The sequence below is a fragment of the Pteropus alecto genome, unplaced genomic scaffold (genome assembly GCF_000325575.1).
Source record: "Pteropus alecto unplaced genomic scaffold, ASM32557v1 scaffold118, whole genome shotgun sequence".
Classification (NCBI taxonomy): Eukaryota; Metazoa; Chordata; class Mammalia; order Chiroptera; family Pteropodidae; genus Pteropus; species Pteropus alecto.
Window position 1 is genome coordinate 2,070,945 of NW_006440654.1, and position 17,328 is coordinate 2,088,272.

The window sequence follows — 17,328 nt, forward strand, 5'->3', positions numbered from 1 at the left end:
GGGACAGAGCCCACCGGAAGAGGACCCGAAAGCCTGCCGACCCCAGGCCCGGGCGAGCTCCTGACCAGGAGAGGCTATCAGAGCACCCGAAAGGGGAGGACACCCCTGCTGCGCCCCTGGGGCACCCTGTCCCACCGCCTGAGCCTGCCGCGCCCACCTGGTGCACCACCTGGGGCACCCTGTCCCACCGCCTGAGCCTGCCGCGCCCACCTGGCAGGCTCACCTGCCCGACGCCCAGAGTCCGCTCCTCCACTGGGCCTCTGCTTGGTGCTTGGAGGGATGCTGGGGCCATAATCCTGCCTGGCTTTCGTGTCTTTGGAGAAAACGATCTTGAAAAGAATGTCACTTGCTAGACCTGGTGATGGACACTGACAGCGTGGACACGGGAATGGATGGCTGACAGGGCTTAGGCAGAAAGTCAGGATTTCTGGACGGAGGAAACGCAGGGAGCTAAAGACAATGGCGGCCACCAAACCAGCCGTCTCCGTGTTTCCTCCGAATCAACACAGACAACGAGAGGGGAGAACAAAGCTCCACCAAAACCACTGCCCTGAGGCCCAAAAAGTCAGCAAAACACCATCGCCGCCCCCCTCCCTGCCGCCCGCCCCATGGCCTTTAAGGGGGGCAAACGCGGGAGAAGGGAAGGGGAACCGGCCCCTGAGAGTGATGGAATCGCCCTCATTCCCTTCGTGGAGCACCCACGACACTTATACCTAAGCCTGAGGAGACAGGGGTCACGGGCCGACGCCACTCGCGACAGCGCCGCCATCGGCAACAGCTATGCCAGCACAGCTGGATTCCTAATTGCTCTGTGTCCTGCTCTGCCCTGGCAGGTGGCAGACGGGTGAAAAGCAGACCTCACCGCGTCCAGCACCTGACAGGTGACCTCGCGGAGGGCAAGGATCAGCTGTGGCGGTGCAGCCGGGCGCATGATGGACGCAGGGGGCGCGCAGAGCCCTGCACCTCCTGTGAGCTCACAGATGGCTGCACGCAGGACTCAAAAACGGCACCTCGTGATCTGAGAACAAGGCGCTCCTTAGCAATTAACCCATCTGCAAGCGAGGATTTTTCCTGCAAGCTGTGACAATGAACTGGAAATACAAAGCAATCAACAGATCACAGAATATATCGTAAGGAGCTCATAACCAAATGCGGGCGCCTAAAAAAACAAAATTCCAATGAAATTTCTATGGATGAAAAAAAACACAGCGCGTGACACGTAAGAGCCAGGAGCAGAGGAACAGGTGACCGCAGACAGGACACGCCCCTGCTGGTGAGCTGGTCCGTGACGTGCCCAGGCCGCCTGTGGACTCTGCCACCACAGAGCCGGGTCCACAAGGTCCCACGAGGTCCCTGTGCGCCGGCCCCTCGGCTAGCACGCCGCACACAGGGGTTCTCGGCCACACGGTGCGCTCTCTGCGGCTGCCTGGGACAGAAGCGGACGCCAGACAATGGTCCCTCTCTGAGAAGCTGTGACACTTCACCAAGGGGCCTTGTAAAGCACAGTACCTTGAGGAGGAACAGCGTGTGGCACGTGTGTAAGCATGTGTGTGTGTGTGTGCCTGTTAAACTAATACATTTTGGTCTGAAAATGATTCTCATAGTTTTACACCAAATTCTGATAAAAACAGAAACACGCTGGGAGGCCGAAACACAGGCGCGTCCCCGGTGAGCGCAGGTAAGAAATGCCCCATGATCTCGAGACTGACACCGTGATAACGTCCAAGGAGAGCTGGCGTTTGTGGGGAGGGCGGGCGACAGTCCTCACACACACGTGGCTGCAGGGCAGACATTCGAACGCCGTCTGGTAAACGAATCCGCAACCATGACCAACACCTAGAATTACCCAACCGTTGACCCAGCAACGTCTCTTCTAAGATGGCCTGGGAAGAAAATAATCCAAAACGCAATCCAGAGCCACTGCGTGTATTATCGACAACTGGAAAAAGACCGTGCAGTGATCCACAGCGGAAGGCTGCCCGTCATCTCACAAGGTCATGACGGGCCTGCCACGGCCAGGACGCGTGTGCCAGAATCTAAATGAATATAGATTATATGTAATATGAACCCCGAAACACACGGTCCCAGGAGCTGGGGCCTTGGGAGGTGCTTGGGAGGGTGGAGCCTTCACGAGTGGGACTGGTGCTCTCATCAGGGAGCCCACAGACCCACGGAGCCCCCCGGGCGCTGTGCCACGCGAGAACACGGCGAGAACGTGCCGGCCATGGACCAGGAAGAAAGCCTTCGCCGGAACGTGACCGAGCTGGCACCCAGACCTCAGACCTCAGCGTCCACAACTATGAGAAACAGACTTGTCGCTATGAGCTGCCAGGCCGTGCTATCTTGTCGCAGCGGCCCAAACGGACCGAGATCGGGCCTCTGCTTCCTTTATAAACAGCTTCACTCAGACACAACTCACCTATGTCGCAATGCGGCCACTTAAAGTGGCTTCCGGTCTATTCGCCACGCAACTATCACTGCAACCTAATTACAGAACGTTTGGTCCTCCCCTCCCCCGAAAGAAACCCTGTGCCCACTAAGAGTCGAGCCCCAGCCCCGCCCATTCTGGCCACAAGCGGCCACCAATCTAAGGTCTGGCCCTACCAATCTGCCTACTCTGGACACTTCAGACGGGTGGAACCGGACCCGTGTGGCCTTGCGGGCCTGGCTTGCTCACTCGGCGAAAAGGTTTCGGGGTTCGCCCACGTCGCAGCTCCGTCAGCGCTGCACCCCTTTCTATCGCTGAGTACGACCCCACCGTCCACTGCGTCACCCGTTACTCACTCACTCACCGACCAAGCACGGTCGGGTTGGCTCCTGGTTTCCGCGGGCTGTGGCCAACAACGCTCCGATGAACTTCCTGGGCGAGCTTCTGCGGGCTCACTCAGAAACTGCGTTGACCGTTTCGGTGACACGCCGAAGCTGCCGCCCTCAATGACATGGGATACGTCTCATCCCACTGCATCCTTGCCAACGCTGGTCACTGTCCCACTGTCCCCATTCCGACTGAAGCCTGTCACGTGGAGGCGAAGTGCCCGTCTCTGGGGACTGGGCTGCATCGCTACTAGTTAATGATGTCGACAAGCTCTTCGTGGGCTTGTTGGCCCTCTGTGTACCTTCGCTGGAAAAACGTCTATTCAGTTTACCCATTTTTTAATTACACTTCCTGCATTATAAGAGTTCTTTACATCTTACAGGCGTTAAATCTCTCATCGGATTCATGATTTGCTAATGTTTTCTCTCGTTCTGCAGACTTCTTTATACTTTGAGAGCACCATTTACAGCACAAAAGTTTTATTCTGATGTGGTCCAAATTACCTATTTTCCCTTTCGTCACTTGTTTTCGGTGTCATACCTGAGAAACCAGGGCCTGACCCAAGGTCATGAGGATTCACCTGTGTTTTCGCAGGCGAGTCTTCCATGGGGTCTGTGATTCCTCCGTCTCTGTCTGTGGGGAGGAGGGAACCCTATCTTCCCGCACGTCGCCATCTCGTCACAGCACCATTTGTTGAAATTTCCCCACTGAATGGTCCTGGCATCCTTGTCAAAAATCGATTGACCATAAAAATGAAGGTTTATTTCTAGACTCTCAATTTTCCTCCATTGATCCACACGTCCGTCCATTTGCCGGAAGAACACTTCCACGGTTGTTATAGTTTTGTGATAAGTTTCGGAATCGTGAAGTGTCCTCCAACTGCGTTCTTCTTCAAGGGTGTTTTAGCTCTTCTAGATCTCTTGAATTGCCACAGGAATGTAAAGACAAACTTGTCAATTTCCGCCAAAAAGCCGGTGACGGTTGTGACCGGGATCGCAGTGAATCTTTAGGCCAATGTGGGGAAGACTGCCACGCCGACACTAAGCCTTCCAGCCCGTCAACGCTGGATGTCTTTCCGTTTGTTTAAGTCTTCCTTAGCATCTTTCAACGACGTTCTGTAGTTTTCAGAGTACAGATCTCACGCTTTCTGTTTGCTAAATGTGTATCTATCTCACTCATTTCGATGCTATTATAAATGGAATTGTTTTCATAGTTTCATTTCTGGATTGCACGTAGCAAGTGTACAGAAATACAACTGATTTCTGCATCCTGGCCTTCTAGTCTACAGCCCTGAAAAAAACTCACCGATTGGCTCTCGTGGTGTTTTTAGCGGATTCCTTTGAAATTTCTGGACTCGAGATCACACCATCTGCAAAGAGAGGTGGTTTTCTTCCTTTGTTTCCACGGTGGATGCCCTCTGCTTCGTCTTCTCACGTAACCGCCCCGGCCAGAGCCAGTACGACGCTGACCGGAAATGGCGAAGCAGGCGTCCTTGTCTTTGCCCCACTCAGGAGGACAGCAGCCAGCCTTTTCCCTTAAGCGTGATGTTAACTGTGGGATTTTCATGGACGCTCTTTATTAGAGAGGAAGTTCTTCTATTCCCAGCTTGTTGAGTGTTTTTATCCCGAAAGGGTGTTGAATTTCGTCAAACGCATTTCTGTGTCCATTGAGATAACTATGTGGTTCTGGTCCTTTCTTCTGTTATATAGCGTATTACATTCGTGGATGTTGATTGGATTCCTGGGACAAATCCCCTTTGTCGTGATGCCCAATCCTTTCCCTATGTTGCTGCACTCAGTGTGCTAGTGCGCTGTGGAGGATTGTTACATCTCTCTTCATAAGCAGTATTAACTTGTGGTTTTTTCCTTGTGGCGTCATTGCCACATTTTGGTATCAGGATCAATACTGGCCTCACAGAGGCAGAGGCTTTGAAAAGTTTTCCCTTTCTGCTGCTTTTGGAAGAGTTCATGAAGGAGGGGTGTTAATATTCTGTTAAACATTCGGTACAGTTCACCAGTGAAGCCATTTCATCCCAGGCTTTTCTTTGTGAGTATTTTTAAAATTATTAATTCAATCTCTGACATACATTGCTCCTATGTTTGTCCATGTAGATGTTAACAGATGATAGATTAGATAGATCGATCGATCGATCGATCGATAGAGATTATAAGGAAGAGGCTCACACAGTTACAGGGACTGGCGAGTCTGAAGCCTGTAGGACAGGCCAGCAGGCTGCAAACTCATCGATCGATCGATCGATCGATAGAGATTATAAGGAAGAGGCTCACACAGTTACAGGGACTGGCGAGGCTGAAGCCTGTAGGACAGGCCAGCAGGCTGCAAACTCAGGCAGGCTTTGTGTCTCAAGGAGAATTTCTCCTTCCTCAGGGGATCTCAGTCTTTGTGCTTAAGGCCTCCAACTGATTAGATGAGGCCCACCCACATATGCAAGGTGATTTGCTTTATTCAAAAACTACCAATTTAAGTGTGAATCACATCTAAAATATACTTTCATGGCAGTGTCTAGACTGGTGGTTGACCCAACAAGTGAGCCCACAGCTCCGTCAAGTTGTTACGAAATTAATCATCACAGGTAATTCGTGTCTAACTACGAAAATCTCCATGTCCTCTACGTTAGCTCATCTGGAGAGTTGTTCGTAGCGTTCCATCGAGGCTGTTTATTTCTAAAATCTCTCGCAGTCTTGCTAATCTGAGTCTCTCTCTTCCCAGTCAGTCTAGCTGAAGGTCTGTCAATGTTGCTGACAGCTTCGAAGAACCAACTTTGGTGTGGCTGATTTTCTGTGCTGCTTCTCTCTTCTCTATTTCATTCATTCCTGTTCTAGTCTGTATTTCCTTCCGTCTGTTTTGGCTTCAGTCTGTTCTTCTTCTTCCAATCTCTGAAACTGAAAAGTTAATGCTTTGAGAGGTTCTTTTTAATACAGTCACTTACAACTGTAAATTTCTCCTGGAGCACGGCCTTCGCGGCATCCTGAGTTCCGGTATGCTGTTATTTTCATTCTCATTCCTTGTAATTTCTCATTTTCCATGTAATTTCTTCTCTGACACATTGTTTCGTCTAGGGTTGTGTGCCAAAGCTTCCACGTATTTGTCAGTTTCTTCGACTTTCCTTCTAACTTGATGTCACGAAGTAAGAGAACACACTCTGTGTGACTTGCATCCTTTCCAGCGTCCAGAGACTTGTTTGATGGCCTAGCACACGGTCTGTCCTGGAGACTGCTCCACACGCACTTGAGAAGGACGGGAAGCCTGCTGCTGCTGGGTGCAGTGCTCCTCAGACGTCCAACACGTCCAGTTGCTTTTCAGCTGCCGGGCCGCACACACTCGCCTGAGCCTCTTAGGGAGGAAGAAACTGGAGCCGATGCTGCTGAGACCCACAGCCTAGAGGGCAGGCCTGGCCCCTGGCAGGAGAGATGGAGCAGGGCTCGCCACGGCACCCCTGAGAAGCAGACAGCAGACTCCACCCCAGGCAGCACAATGGAGCCCAAGAGGGTGCAAGATCCTCACCAAGCCCTCCCAGGGGAAGGGTGAGTGCAGCAGGGGGTGGGGAAGGCCTTCCCCAGCCCTGGACAGCGCGGGGACGGGGTGGGGGGCCCTTCCCCAGCCCTAGAGAGCACGGGGGACCCTCCCCCAGCCCTGGACAGTGCGGAGGACCCTTCCTCAGCCCCAGAGAGCATGGGGGACCCTTCCCCAGCCCTGGACAGCGCGGGGGGCCCTCCCTCAGCCCTCCCTGCAGGCTGAGCAGGCACAGAGGCTCTCAGTGGAGGAACGGCTGCCGAGAGAGACTCGTAAATAACCGTGTTCTTCTCATCGGTGGGACGTCAGCCATCGCCACTCCGCTTCGCGGTCTATCCTTCCCAGCGTCTCTGCGGGGCAAGTGTTTCCATTAAAGGCATTTAAAGGCCAGCGGTCCAACCACGCAGCTCATGTGGCCACCTTCCAGAGGGACCTGATTCGGCGGGGGCACCGAGCTACCACTCTGTGCATAGTACGACATGTGGGAAAGACACCGTGCCAGCTTCAGGGGCTGTGGTCCCCAGGGAGACAAAGAGAAGGAAGAGAAAACGTGACACACGTCAGCAGCAAGGCAGGCCTGAATCACGGCATCGCGTTATAAGGGATACGGACACCTTTTTCCGCATTTAAAAAGTCAAACGCACGACACGCGTTGGCGAGGATGTGGCGAAGCCGGAACCCTCCTGCACTGCTGGTGAGGTTGTCAATTCGCAGCCACTCTGGAAAAGAGTCTGCAGCTCCCCAGAATGTTAGTCACATGTGACCCAGCAATGCCCCTCTTAGGTGTGTGCCCCAGACAAATGACATGCTAACACGTCATGCTAAAACCTGTACACAAAGGTTCACAGCAGCATTATTCATAATAACCAAAAAGCAGGAAAAAACCAAGTGTCCATCAATGGATCAATGAAACGTGGGGCACCTACATCATGAAACATTATTTGGCCATAACGAGGTGAAGTCCTGACATATGCCACCCCACGACAGGCCCTGGGCATGCTGTATGAATGACCCCACAGTGAATGAGGCCTCGCATGTCAGCAACCACCCAGAAGGGGCGAGTCGACAGACAGCAGATCAGTGGGTGCCTGGGGCCAGCGGGGGGCGGGGGACACAGGGGGAGTGACCACTACTCGGGGGGGGGTCTATGGTTTCTTTTTAGGATGAAGAAAACATTACAGAATTAAATTGGGGTGATGGTTACAGTACTGTGTGACTCTTCTAAAAACCACTGAATTTTTCACTCAAACTTGGTGAGTTTTAGGGTATGAAAATTACATCTCAATGAAGCTTTTTAAAAAGGAGTGATAGTTGCCACTGACAGAGGTCAGGAGTGGGCAGGAAACCGAGGGAACGAAAGCAGCAGGACGCCGACTGTCCCCGAAGCCAGACGGTGGTCGCTGGGCTTCATTGTGTGACCCCGTTAACCTCCTATGGGAAAACTTTCCATTAAAAAGTTCTTCAGGATAGAGTTGGGGGGGTGGGCGAAAGGAGTCACAAGGCACAAATGTCCAGTGGTAGAAGAAGGCAGGCCTGACGCTGTGACGATCAGCATGGCGACTGTGCCTAACAATCGGTTAACAAGTGCTGCACATTTGAGAGTGGCTAAGAAAACAGATCTTTCAAAGTCTCATCACGAGAAAAAAACTATCTGTGGTGACAGATGTTAACTAGATTTACTGTGGTGAGCGATTTGCAACGTATACACATATCGAATCATTCATCACGCTGTACACCTGAAACTAACATGACGTCGCACGTCAATGACACCCCAATAAAACAGCGGGTTCAGGGAGGCTGTGAGAGCCTGCGGACCGCTTCGTCCACACCTCCCCGTGAAGGAATCCCATTCTGCCATTCCCGCAGGAGGGGCATTCAGCTCACGTCACACGTGACCTGCCACCATTCTTCGGCCCACGTTTGGCAGGTCACCAAAAACACGCTCAATGTCAAAACCTCTGGGCGATGTCCAGTCTGCTCGTCTGTGGCACTGAACCCTACTGGCCACCCCCTCCTTGATTTCCGGGACACCTTTTCCCTGCCTCTAGATCCGCTTCTCCCCGCTTCCTCCCCACGACCCGCCACTGTGCCCCGGGCACGCGCGCCCCTCGGCCAGGCTCCTCTGCCCCAGATGGCAGCAGGCGCCCTGCTCTTCCGTGGGGGCGGGGAGGGCGGGGACGGGAAGTCGGGCGGCTTACGTGATGGGCGCGCTCAGCTGACAGGCCATGTGGCCCTGGCCCTGTGCCCCACTCCCTCCTTCCTTACCTAGGACATGGACCCTAAGGGGGTACACAGTGCTGCCACTTAAAGTACAGAAAAGCCACCGGCTGAGATGACAAAGAGACGCAGTGCAAGGACCACAGCGTCAACGGCAGCATCCCCCAGACACGCAGCACGCCTGACACACGCTCTGAGCGCATGGATTCCCTCGCTCAGGCATCACAGTGACCGAGGAGATCAATGGCAGCATCCCCCGGACAAGCAGCACATCTGACACACGCTCTAAGCAGTATCCCCCGGACACGCAGCACGCCTGACACACGCTCTAAGCGGCATCCCCCGGACACGCGGCACGCCTGACACATGCTCTAAGCAGCATCCCCCGGACACGCGGCACGCCTGACACACGCTCTAAGCGGCATCCCCCGGACACGCAGCACACCTGACACACGCTCTAAGCGCAGGGATTCCCTCGCTCAGGCATCACAGTGACCGAGGAGAGGGGGCAGATGCATTTCGCCCCCACCCCAGGTCCACGAGGCCCCGGCACGCCTGACACATGCTCTAAGCAGCATCCCCCGGACACGCGGCACGCCTGACACACGCTCTAAGCGGCATCCCCCGAGGGCAGGGCATCGGCCTGAACTGCTGGCGTCCAGACTCCCGCGCAGAGCGAGTCATGCACCCCCAGACAGAATGGCCCCCATTTTCAGGTCCTCAAGCCAAATGCAATCGCACCTTGTGGAGCTGGACGCACTGACGAGCGACAGGGCTGCGCACCACCCTCCGCCACCCCCCAGGGAGCAGCGGCACGCACAGGACGCCCAGGGCAGCAGCACCCACGGCCCCCAGCGCCACCCTGCCTCCGGCCGCAGGCCCACTGGCCTCCCATTCCCCCGGCAGCTCGCCCGTCTGGACAACGAGCGCCGTGCCCACTCCCTGCGCGGCTTCCTGCTCGCGCCGGCTCGAGGGGCCTCAGCACGCCAGCTGGTGGTGCAGCAGTCAAGACAAACTTATTCACCATGTTCATTAAATGGTCTATTTAACTTGGAAGGTCAATTCTCTAATCACACCCAGTCGAACTTCTTTCAATTAACAACCCTGCCGCCCACGGCCCGGTCCCGCCGTCCGGGATCAGCACAGGCATTTCCATGTTCCGTCCGGCCACGGAGCGAGGGGCACAGCGGCACGGGCCCCCCAGGCCAGCGGCGGTCAGGGCGTGAGTGTGTGGGCTCCGCGGTTGCTCAGCAACGAGGAGACCACCCCGACAGCGCTGTGGGAAGCGAAGCATGGGAGGGGCGGTGACAAACGCACTGACCGGCGACCCGGTCCTGCAGGACAGGACGCCCCCTCTCTGCCCACTGCAGGGCTTGCAACCCGCGGCGGACTGCGGGCCGCGATGCTGAGCGCACAAATGCCACGTCGGGGAGGTTCATGCGAAAGCCGCTGACACACCACGCCGCAGCGTGGAGCCCGCCCCTGCTGGTTACTCTATTCACACCCGGATCAGGAGGAGAAGCGCCACTTACGTTATCGGCATTTTTTTTTAAACATAAATTATGTTCAAAACAGGAAGTTATATTACACTTGGCTGTCGTAACATAAATAGGGGAAAAAAAACAGGCAATAAAGAGAAACAGCACAACCCAACCCACACCTCCATTAAACCAATTACTTTCCATGTAATTAATATTCCCATAAAACGAAATGTTACTCGTGCATCGAAAGCAGAAAGGTGATGAAATGCTGCAGAAATGCAATTAAAGATGATTCCGTTTTTATCCTGTAAGCAAAACATTCGGCTAATATTCTATTACCTTAACCTTAGCCATTCAGACCTGAACCGGTAGAGCCAGTGCTGTCGGCCATTAGAATAAAGCTATACCCCGAATACAGTGCTCCTCACGTATTATTAAAAGCAAGATATTCATAATAATAATAACTGCATCTCGATGACTTCAGCAGTGGGGCGCATGGATTTAAAGACTTTTTTAAAGCTGACACCAATGAGAACACTATTACTCTCTATTATTAGCTACCATTAATCATATTAAACTCGACGGCAATTTTCAATATTGGTAGAATTATGCAGAGTGAGGTCACTAAAGTTCACAGTTAATGTGGTGAGATCTTACCTATGTGTTCGCAGATGAAGACCACGAAGAAAGGAGTGACAAGGTCATTTATCCCCTGAACATATCCACTGGCGGGGTGGCGTATCGCCCATATAAACAATATCCTTTCAAAAATCTGAAAGAAAATTGAACACGTGGTAAGGAGAAAAGTAAACACATCAGAAACTTTAAAATGCATGCACTCTTTTACTTAAAATGTGGGTATTTTTCACTGTCGCTAACATTAAAATACAATTACAAACAAATATCATTTGTTGTTTAACTTTTTCATAAAATTCCAATTATCTTATTTTTTTATTGACGCACAAGCAACATGCACCATTTCGGCAACTTCTGGGCTCCGTCCTGCCCCACAAGCTGGCTCCCACCACACGGACTCGCTGCTCTGCCAGGCCCTCGGGCAGCGCCTGCATATGGCTGCCTGGGACCTGGTCAGGCAGCACAGCAACACCTGGTCTCTCAAGGGATGGAGGAAGAGAGGGAAGGAGGGCCGGAGGGAGGGAAGGCAGAGGGACGGGCAAGTGGGTGGATGGATACAGGACTGAATGCGTGCATGGATGGAGAGATGGGTGCGTGGATGGATGGGTGGGTGGGTGGATGAGTGGATGCATGCACGGATGGACGAATGGGTGGGAGGATGAGTGGGGGATAGGTGGGTGGGTGGATGGATAGATGGGGGATGGGTGGATGGAGGGATGGGTGCATGGACGGATGAATGGGTGAGTGGATACATAGATGAATGCTCTAAATTTCCCTTGTAAGGTAAATAGACTTTTTTTAATTGAAGTGTAATTGACATATTACATTATGTTAGTTTTGAGTGTACAACGTAACAATTAGATACCTGGACATATTGGGAAATGACCACCATAATATGCCTAGTGAACATTTTTGCCACACAGTTACAAATGTTTTCTTGTAATAAGGATTTTTAAGATCTACTCTCTCAGCAGCTTTCAAATACGCACAGCAGTACCGTTACCTAGAGTAGCCAGCTGCACATCGTATCCCCAGGACTTATTTCCTTCTGACCCTCTTCACCCCTCCCCCCGACCCTCCCCTCGCATCCGACAACCACCAATCTGTGCTCTGCATCTCTGAACTCAGGTGTGGTTTTTCTAAGCTGATCTTTTAGTCACTGGGAAGTAATCACCATCCAGGAGACACACGCATCCCTCCCATCACACGCACGCCCACCGTCACTCACTGTCCCGGCCATACACGGGGGTCACTCCTCAGCCTCTTCTCTTTGCTCACGGCACCCACGTACAATGGCCCCTTCCTCTGTACTCGGAAAGCTACTTCGCCAAGGTGCACACGACTCCATCACCCGACCCCGCGCACACGCATGGGGTACCGGCCTCCGCCCCCCACCCACGGAGCCCCGAGTGTGCAGCACCACACCCTGGCCTCCCCTGGTCCGTGCCCTGCCTGTGCCCCCCCAACCCAGCACCCACATTCGACCAGACTGAGCTACAGCACCTTCTCTGAGCCCACCAGGCTGTCACCTGCTACCACGCCCACTGCTGAGAAAGCCTGTCCCTCGCTTACTCGCCTACCTGTCGGATTCACCGCAAGCACTGCCCCCGTGGAGACTGCTGCCGAAGCCCCCCAACCCCCCGTGAGCCGACGACCATCTCCTGCTGCGGGAACTTTCTCCCCAGGCGGAGGGTCCCGCAGAGCCTCCCTTGGGGCCAGCCGCCCAGCCAGCCGCCCCTGCTCCAGCCTGGGCGTGGCTCCCTGCCCCCGCCACCTCCCTGCTGCCCCCGCCTCACACTAACAAGGCCCCCCGTGCAGGCCTGATGAGGGCTCAGACAAAGGATGGGTTACGTCACCCTCAAACGCGCCGACCTCGCAAACACCACTGTTTTCATCCCGACATCCCTAAGTACCGCGGAGCCGGTATTCTGGGTCCGCCCTGCCCGTCACTACCACCCGGCTTCTAGAGTGAGGGGCCTGGGGCCCAGGAGGGACGATCTCTCAACCCGGGGCCCTCAGCCGACCAGTGGCCGCAGCCCGATTCCCACCTAAGGATAGGATGCACTGGGGTCGCTCGTGAGGGATGACCGGACCAGGCTGGCACCTGTAACAGTGGGCACCCAATAAACGTTTGCTGAACGACTAAAACATTCACGTGGAGGTGTTCAGACACATTTTTCATTTTAAGTCAACAGTTTTCTAGAAGGAGCTGAATAAACATGACCGAAAGACCAAAATCACTCAACTGTGGAGCGTTCGCATATGCCAACGCTCAGTGGATGACGACGCTCCACACTGGGCACCATCACCCTCCCTGAAGCTAAAGGATGCGCTCGAAGCCAGCGCCGTGGGCAGCACCGCAGACAGCCCGTGAGGACAGACCAGGAGGCAGGTCCCGGGGCGGGGGGACCCTCCCCTCAGCCCCAGCCTGCTCACCGTGAGGCAGAAACGCGGCAGCCACGGCCCCGCCCGGCCACCTGCGCACAAGGAAGGCCGCAGAGACCGTGGTATTTGGGACCAGGCATCTTACCAGCTTCACTTTACCCAGCGAAGAATGACGAGAGGGCCACCAGCTCGCCGCCCTGCAGGCACCCAGGACAGACTGTTGGCCGTGATTCCGGGCTCCTGACTCGGTCCTGAAGCACAAGCCTCCACGGGCCGGCCTCGCTCGTGCAGAGTCCGGAGTGGACTGGGTTGCTGAGGAAAGCACTCCTGGGCAAATCCGCCTGCAGAGGCTGAGCAGGCGAGAGAGGCGGCGGCCACGCTCGTCGGTCAGCAAGCACACGGAGCTCTAGCACGTGGGCAGCACTGTCTACGCGGGAGCGAGGGTCCAGCAAGCACCCCGACGCCACCGTCCAGGCCACGGTGCAGGGCCCCGGCCTCCCCCGCCTGCTGGAAGCCCGCTGTCCGCCTCGACGACAACACACCGCCCAAGAGCGCGTTCATGTTACTGTGGGGGAAAATTTAGATTTCAGAGCGCCTATTAATCAAGGAAAGCTATCACTTGGTTCGAATTATTTAGATTTCACTCTACTCAGTCTCTCTTGATAACCTGGAAAGTACATTTTTAAGACTTTCATCGCGGTGACACGTAAATATAAAGGGACAGGTAGCTCAAGCATGAGACGGAAAAGCCTTTGAAGAGGCAGAGCGGCGGAAGCGGCGGAAAGCGCGTGTCCACGCGGGTCTGTGACGGGCGGCGCCGGCCTGGCTCTGCCCCTACGACACGAGCTTCTGAAACGTCGCGCGCCCCGCGGCCGGTCCTAGAGTCGTGGCGACAGCTGTGGCTCCGAATGCCATCGCCCCGAAGCAGCCACAGAGAGCCGGCTCCAGCCCCTCCCCCTAGGCTCACTGCCACCACCCGGCCCAGTGCCAGTCCGCTGTGACCGTCTCCCGGCGGGTCTCCCTGTAAGCCAAATACTCCACACCCCGCAGAGCAGCAGACGGAGCTGCTGACCACAGAACCCATCGGGCCACACCGTGTCCCCCGTGGCTTCCCAAGACGTGAAGGACAAAGTGCACACGCTCGGCCACGACTCCGAGGCGCCGGGCCTGCCGCGCCCCTCCACCCTCTCAGCGTCCCCTCCACCCTCTCAGCGTCCCCTCCACCCTCTCAGCGTCCCCTCCGCCCTCTCAGCGTCCCCTCCACCCGGCCCTCTTGCCCCAAACCGAGCGCCATGTCCCTGCCTCGGGCCTTGGCACTCGCCCCCCCGGCATGCCCGCTCCCCAACTTCCGCGGCTCCCGTGACTTCGGCATAAGAGGTTGTTCAAACGCCGACTCCCAGGCTGGCCCCCATTTGAACGTAAGCCCCCAGGGCGGGTCTTCCCCGCTCTCTTCACTGCACACCCCGAGAACTCCAGAACTCAGTGGGCTGACCAGAGGTGTGAATGATCCAGGTCTCCCCCACGCTTCACGGGGAGCCCCCTCCCTGTTCTCCTGGCTCTGTGCCACCGGGAACGCGTGGACCTTCCTGTTCTGGGGGTCTGAATGGACGGACAGCACCCAGCCGTCCGCTGCACTTCTGACCAGCTTCTCCCACTCTGTTTCTCTGTCACGTGATGCTGCAGACCTGGTCCTCAGATGTCAACCCATCGGGGTCTCAGGCCCCGGCCTGCTGGGAGGAGACATGGGCCAAGGGAGACCGGCTCCCCTGAGGGCAGGCAGCGGGAGGCTTGGGGTGGAGGGGGCAGGCAGACAGGGCTGTGAAGGCTGGTGGGGTCTCCAGACGTGGGGAGGGGGGAGGGCGGAGCACACGCGACACGGTGAAGGGCAGCGTGGGGCTCAGGAAGCCCACGTGGCCGAGAGCAGAGCCGTCCGTCTGCGTAGAGTGACCTGCCCCATCACGTCTGTCACTGGGAAGACTTTCTGTTTCCCAGCCATGCTCAAGGACAGGCACGGAGAAGGTCTGCCAGCTGGACACAGGGCAACGCACTCACATCTGCTCTCAATTAAGCCAGCTGCAGGTCCCAGACCCCCCCACACACGCACACACCTGCCATCGTGGGCCAGTCCGTAAGCCTAGGCATCATGTTCAGCCAGCTGAGGGCCCACCCGCCACGCACAGAACACGGAGAGGCCACCTAAGGTGGCAGGTGGAAGCCAATGCTATGAAAGAAGCAGGTAGATCGGCCTTGCCCGGACTCCCCTGAGAAAAACCCTCCACTGACTGACTAATCGTGCGGGAAAGATGCCACGTGAAGACCGTCAGGTGGCACTGGGAGACCAGGAACCCAGAAGGGTGAAGGACCCTGAGTCCTGCCCTGCCCTCGGGCTGAGGAGGACCTGCCGGGGGGGCCCCCAGCATCCCGCCCTGAGGGCCTGGCGACTCACACTTGCTGGCTGCACCGGAGGCTCCCTCAGCTCCAGCCACAGGGACCTCCGAGCCAAGACCACACATTCTGACGTCTGCCCTCGCCTGCCCACCTGCAGCTGTCCGGTAGGCTCAGCCTCGGGGCTCTGCCCGCTGAAGACTCCTCTCCCAGCCGCCGTTCCCTCTCCCCGAGCCCTCCTACGGGAAGAGGGGTGCTGGCTGTGGGGGCAGGAAACGCGCCTCTGGCCTCCGGCACCGGGAGGCAGGGCAGCTACAGGACACGTGGCGCAGACCTCATTGCCTTGCTAACTAGATGGCCCACACACGAAGGCAGCCAGCAGATCAAGCACCAGCACAGCCCAGGCTGATGGACACACCCACCCACACCCTCAGCCAGCAGCGGGGAGCAGCTGTGGGGGGCGGGGTTCCTTCTCTTTCCACTGACTGTGATTTACTCTTCCTTTTGTCTTAAATTAGCTCCTATGAGTTTGCTCATTAGCTTGTGGGTTCTTAGGATTTAGATTTTGAGATTTTAATTTCTCTTGAATGCAGGTCCTTTTTCCAAGGTAGGGGCAGAGTCAAATGAAGGCAGCCTCGTCCCTGCAGATCCGGACCCCGTCATTCGATCTTCAGCAGAATGACACGACACAGGGCGCCAACAACAAGTGATGAATGCCAAGTAACGGCCACTTATCTCCCTTTTTTCTCAGGAAACAGCCAGAAGTCCAGTCCTTAAAGGAACCACATACAGAATATCTTGGTCCCAATTACATGCCAACCTACTGATGAACCAGGTCAGAGCTGGCCAGGGAATGGTGAACAGAGAAAGTATTTACGTTTTGAAAACTAGCTCTAATGTTTAAAAAATTCCTGGTTGCAGTTAATAAGAAAGCAAGTAAAAAAATACTACAGATGCCCCCGCACTGACGCTTGATTTTGCGAAGGTCTTCCACCGAAACACAGAGGGAGACTTGAGTCCAGGGAGCAAGACACTCAGACGTTTTCAAAATAAATTACTTAGTAATGAGAAATGTGACATACTGCATTCTCCCGTTTGCCACAAGAACAAAGTGACGATGGAGACGATTTATAAAAGCGCGCTGGCAGCAGCACCCCCACGATGGGACAACCTCCGGCTTCACACACTTCACACTGTTGTTCCCCATGAGACGGGTTCCTGTGGGAAAACCTGTCAGGAGCTCTTGCCTGGGGCAGGAGATGGAAAACAGAGCATGTCCTAATTAGCTGATTGGGAGCTCAGCTAAGTCTTTGGGGAGGACCCATAAGCACAACTTCAAACTGCAGAATTCCTTAGCCCTCGGTGTCCTAAAGCTGGGTTCAGTCCCACCTGCCGCTCCTCAGGGCGGAGGTGGGTGCTCGTCACCCTAGGAGCGGCCCTGGTAGCCTCTGGGTGCGCAGCAGGGGATGCGGGGTAACTGGCGGCAGGAAGGCCAGGACGCCAACCATCGGGAGGCCCGGTCTGCCCCGCCCCCACACGGCCCGCCAGCAGCGGGGGGCCTGCGACAGTGAGAAAGGAGCCGACACGGCTCTGTAGCACGCGCGGTGGCCGGACACGAGGCCTTAGGAGGGCTCCTCTTCGACCTGAAGAACCTGGGTCTCACGCCATCAGGGAAGAAGGGAGAGTCCACGATCTGCGGCCGGAGCGGCAGCTTTGTCCCTGGTGGTAAACGCAGCCGCCTTCTGTGCTGGGAGCCCTGACTGCTTCACTTTACTCCGGGGGACTCCAGCAGCCAGGCCGGTGGGAGACGGCATCACAACACGATGACACAGTCACAGTCGGGGTGCCGTGCCGGGCCGCCCGCGTGCCGACGGC

The 17,328-nt window shown here is 55.7% G+C and overlaps 1 protein-coding gene across 9 annotated transcripts in view; it reads right to left on the reverse strand.

Moving 5' to 3' along the window:
• TBC1D22A (TBC1 domain family member 22A) overlaps positions 1–17,328 on the reverse strand; it is a 220,408-nt gene that overhangs the window by 115,560 nt on the left and 87,520 nt on the right. For all 9 annotated transcript variants that reach the window (XM_015594047.2, XM_025051054.1, XM_015594046.2 and 6 more), the window contains one exon: positions 10,705–10,819. In XM_015594047.2, the coding sequence (XP_015449533.2) occupies positions 10,705–10,819 (115 nt within the window). The remainder of the gene's footprint in view (positions 1–10,704; positions 10,820–17,328) is intronic.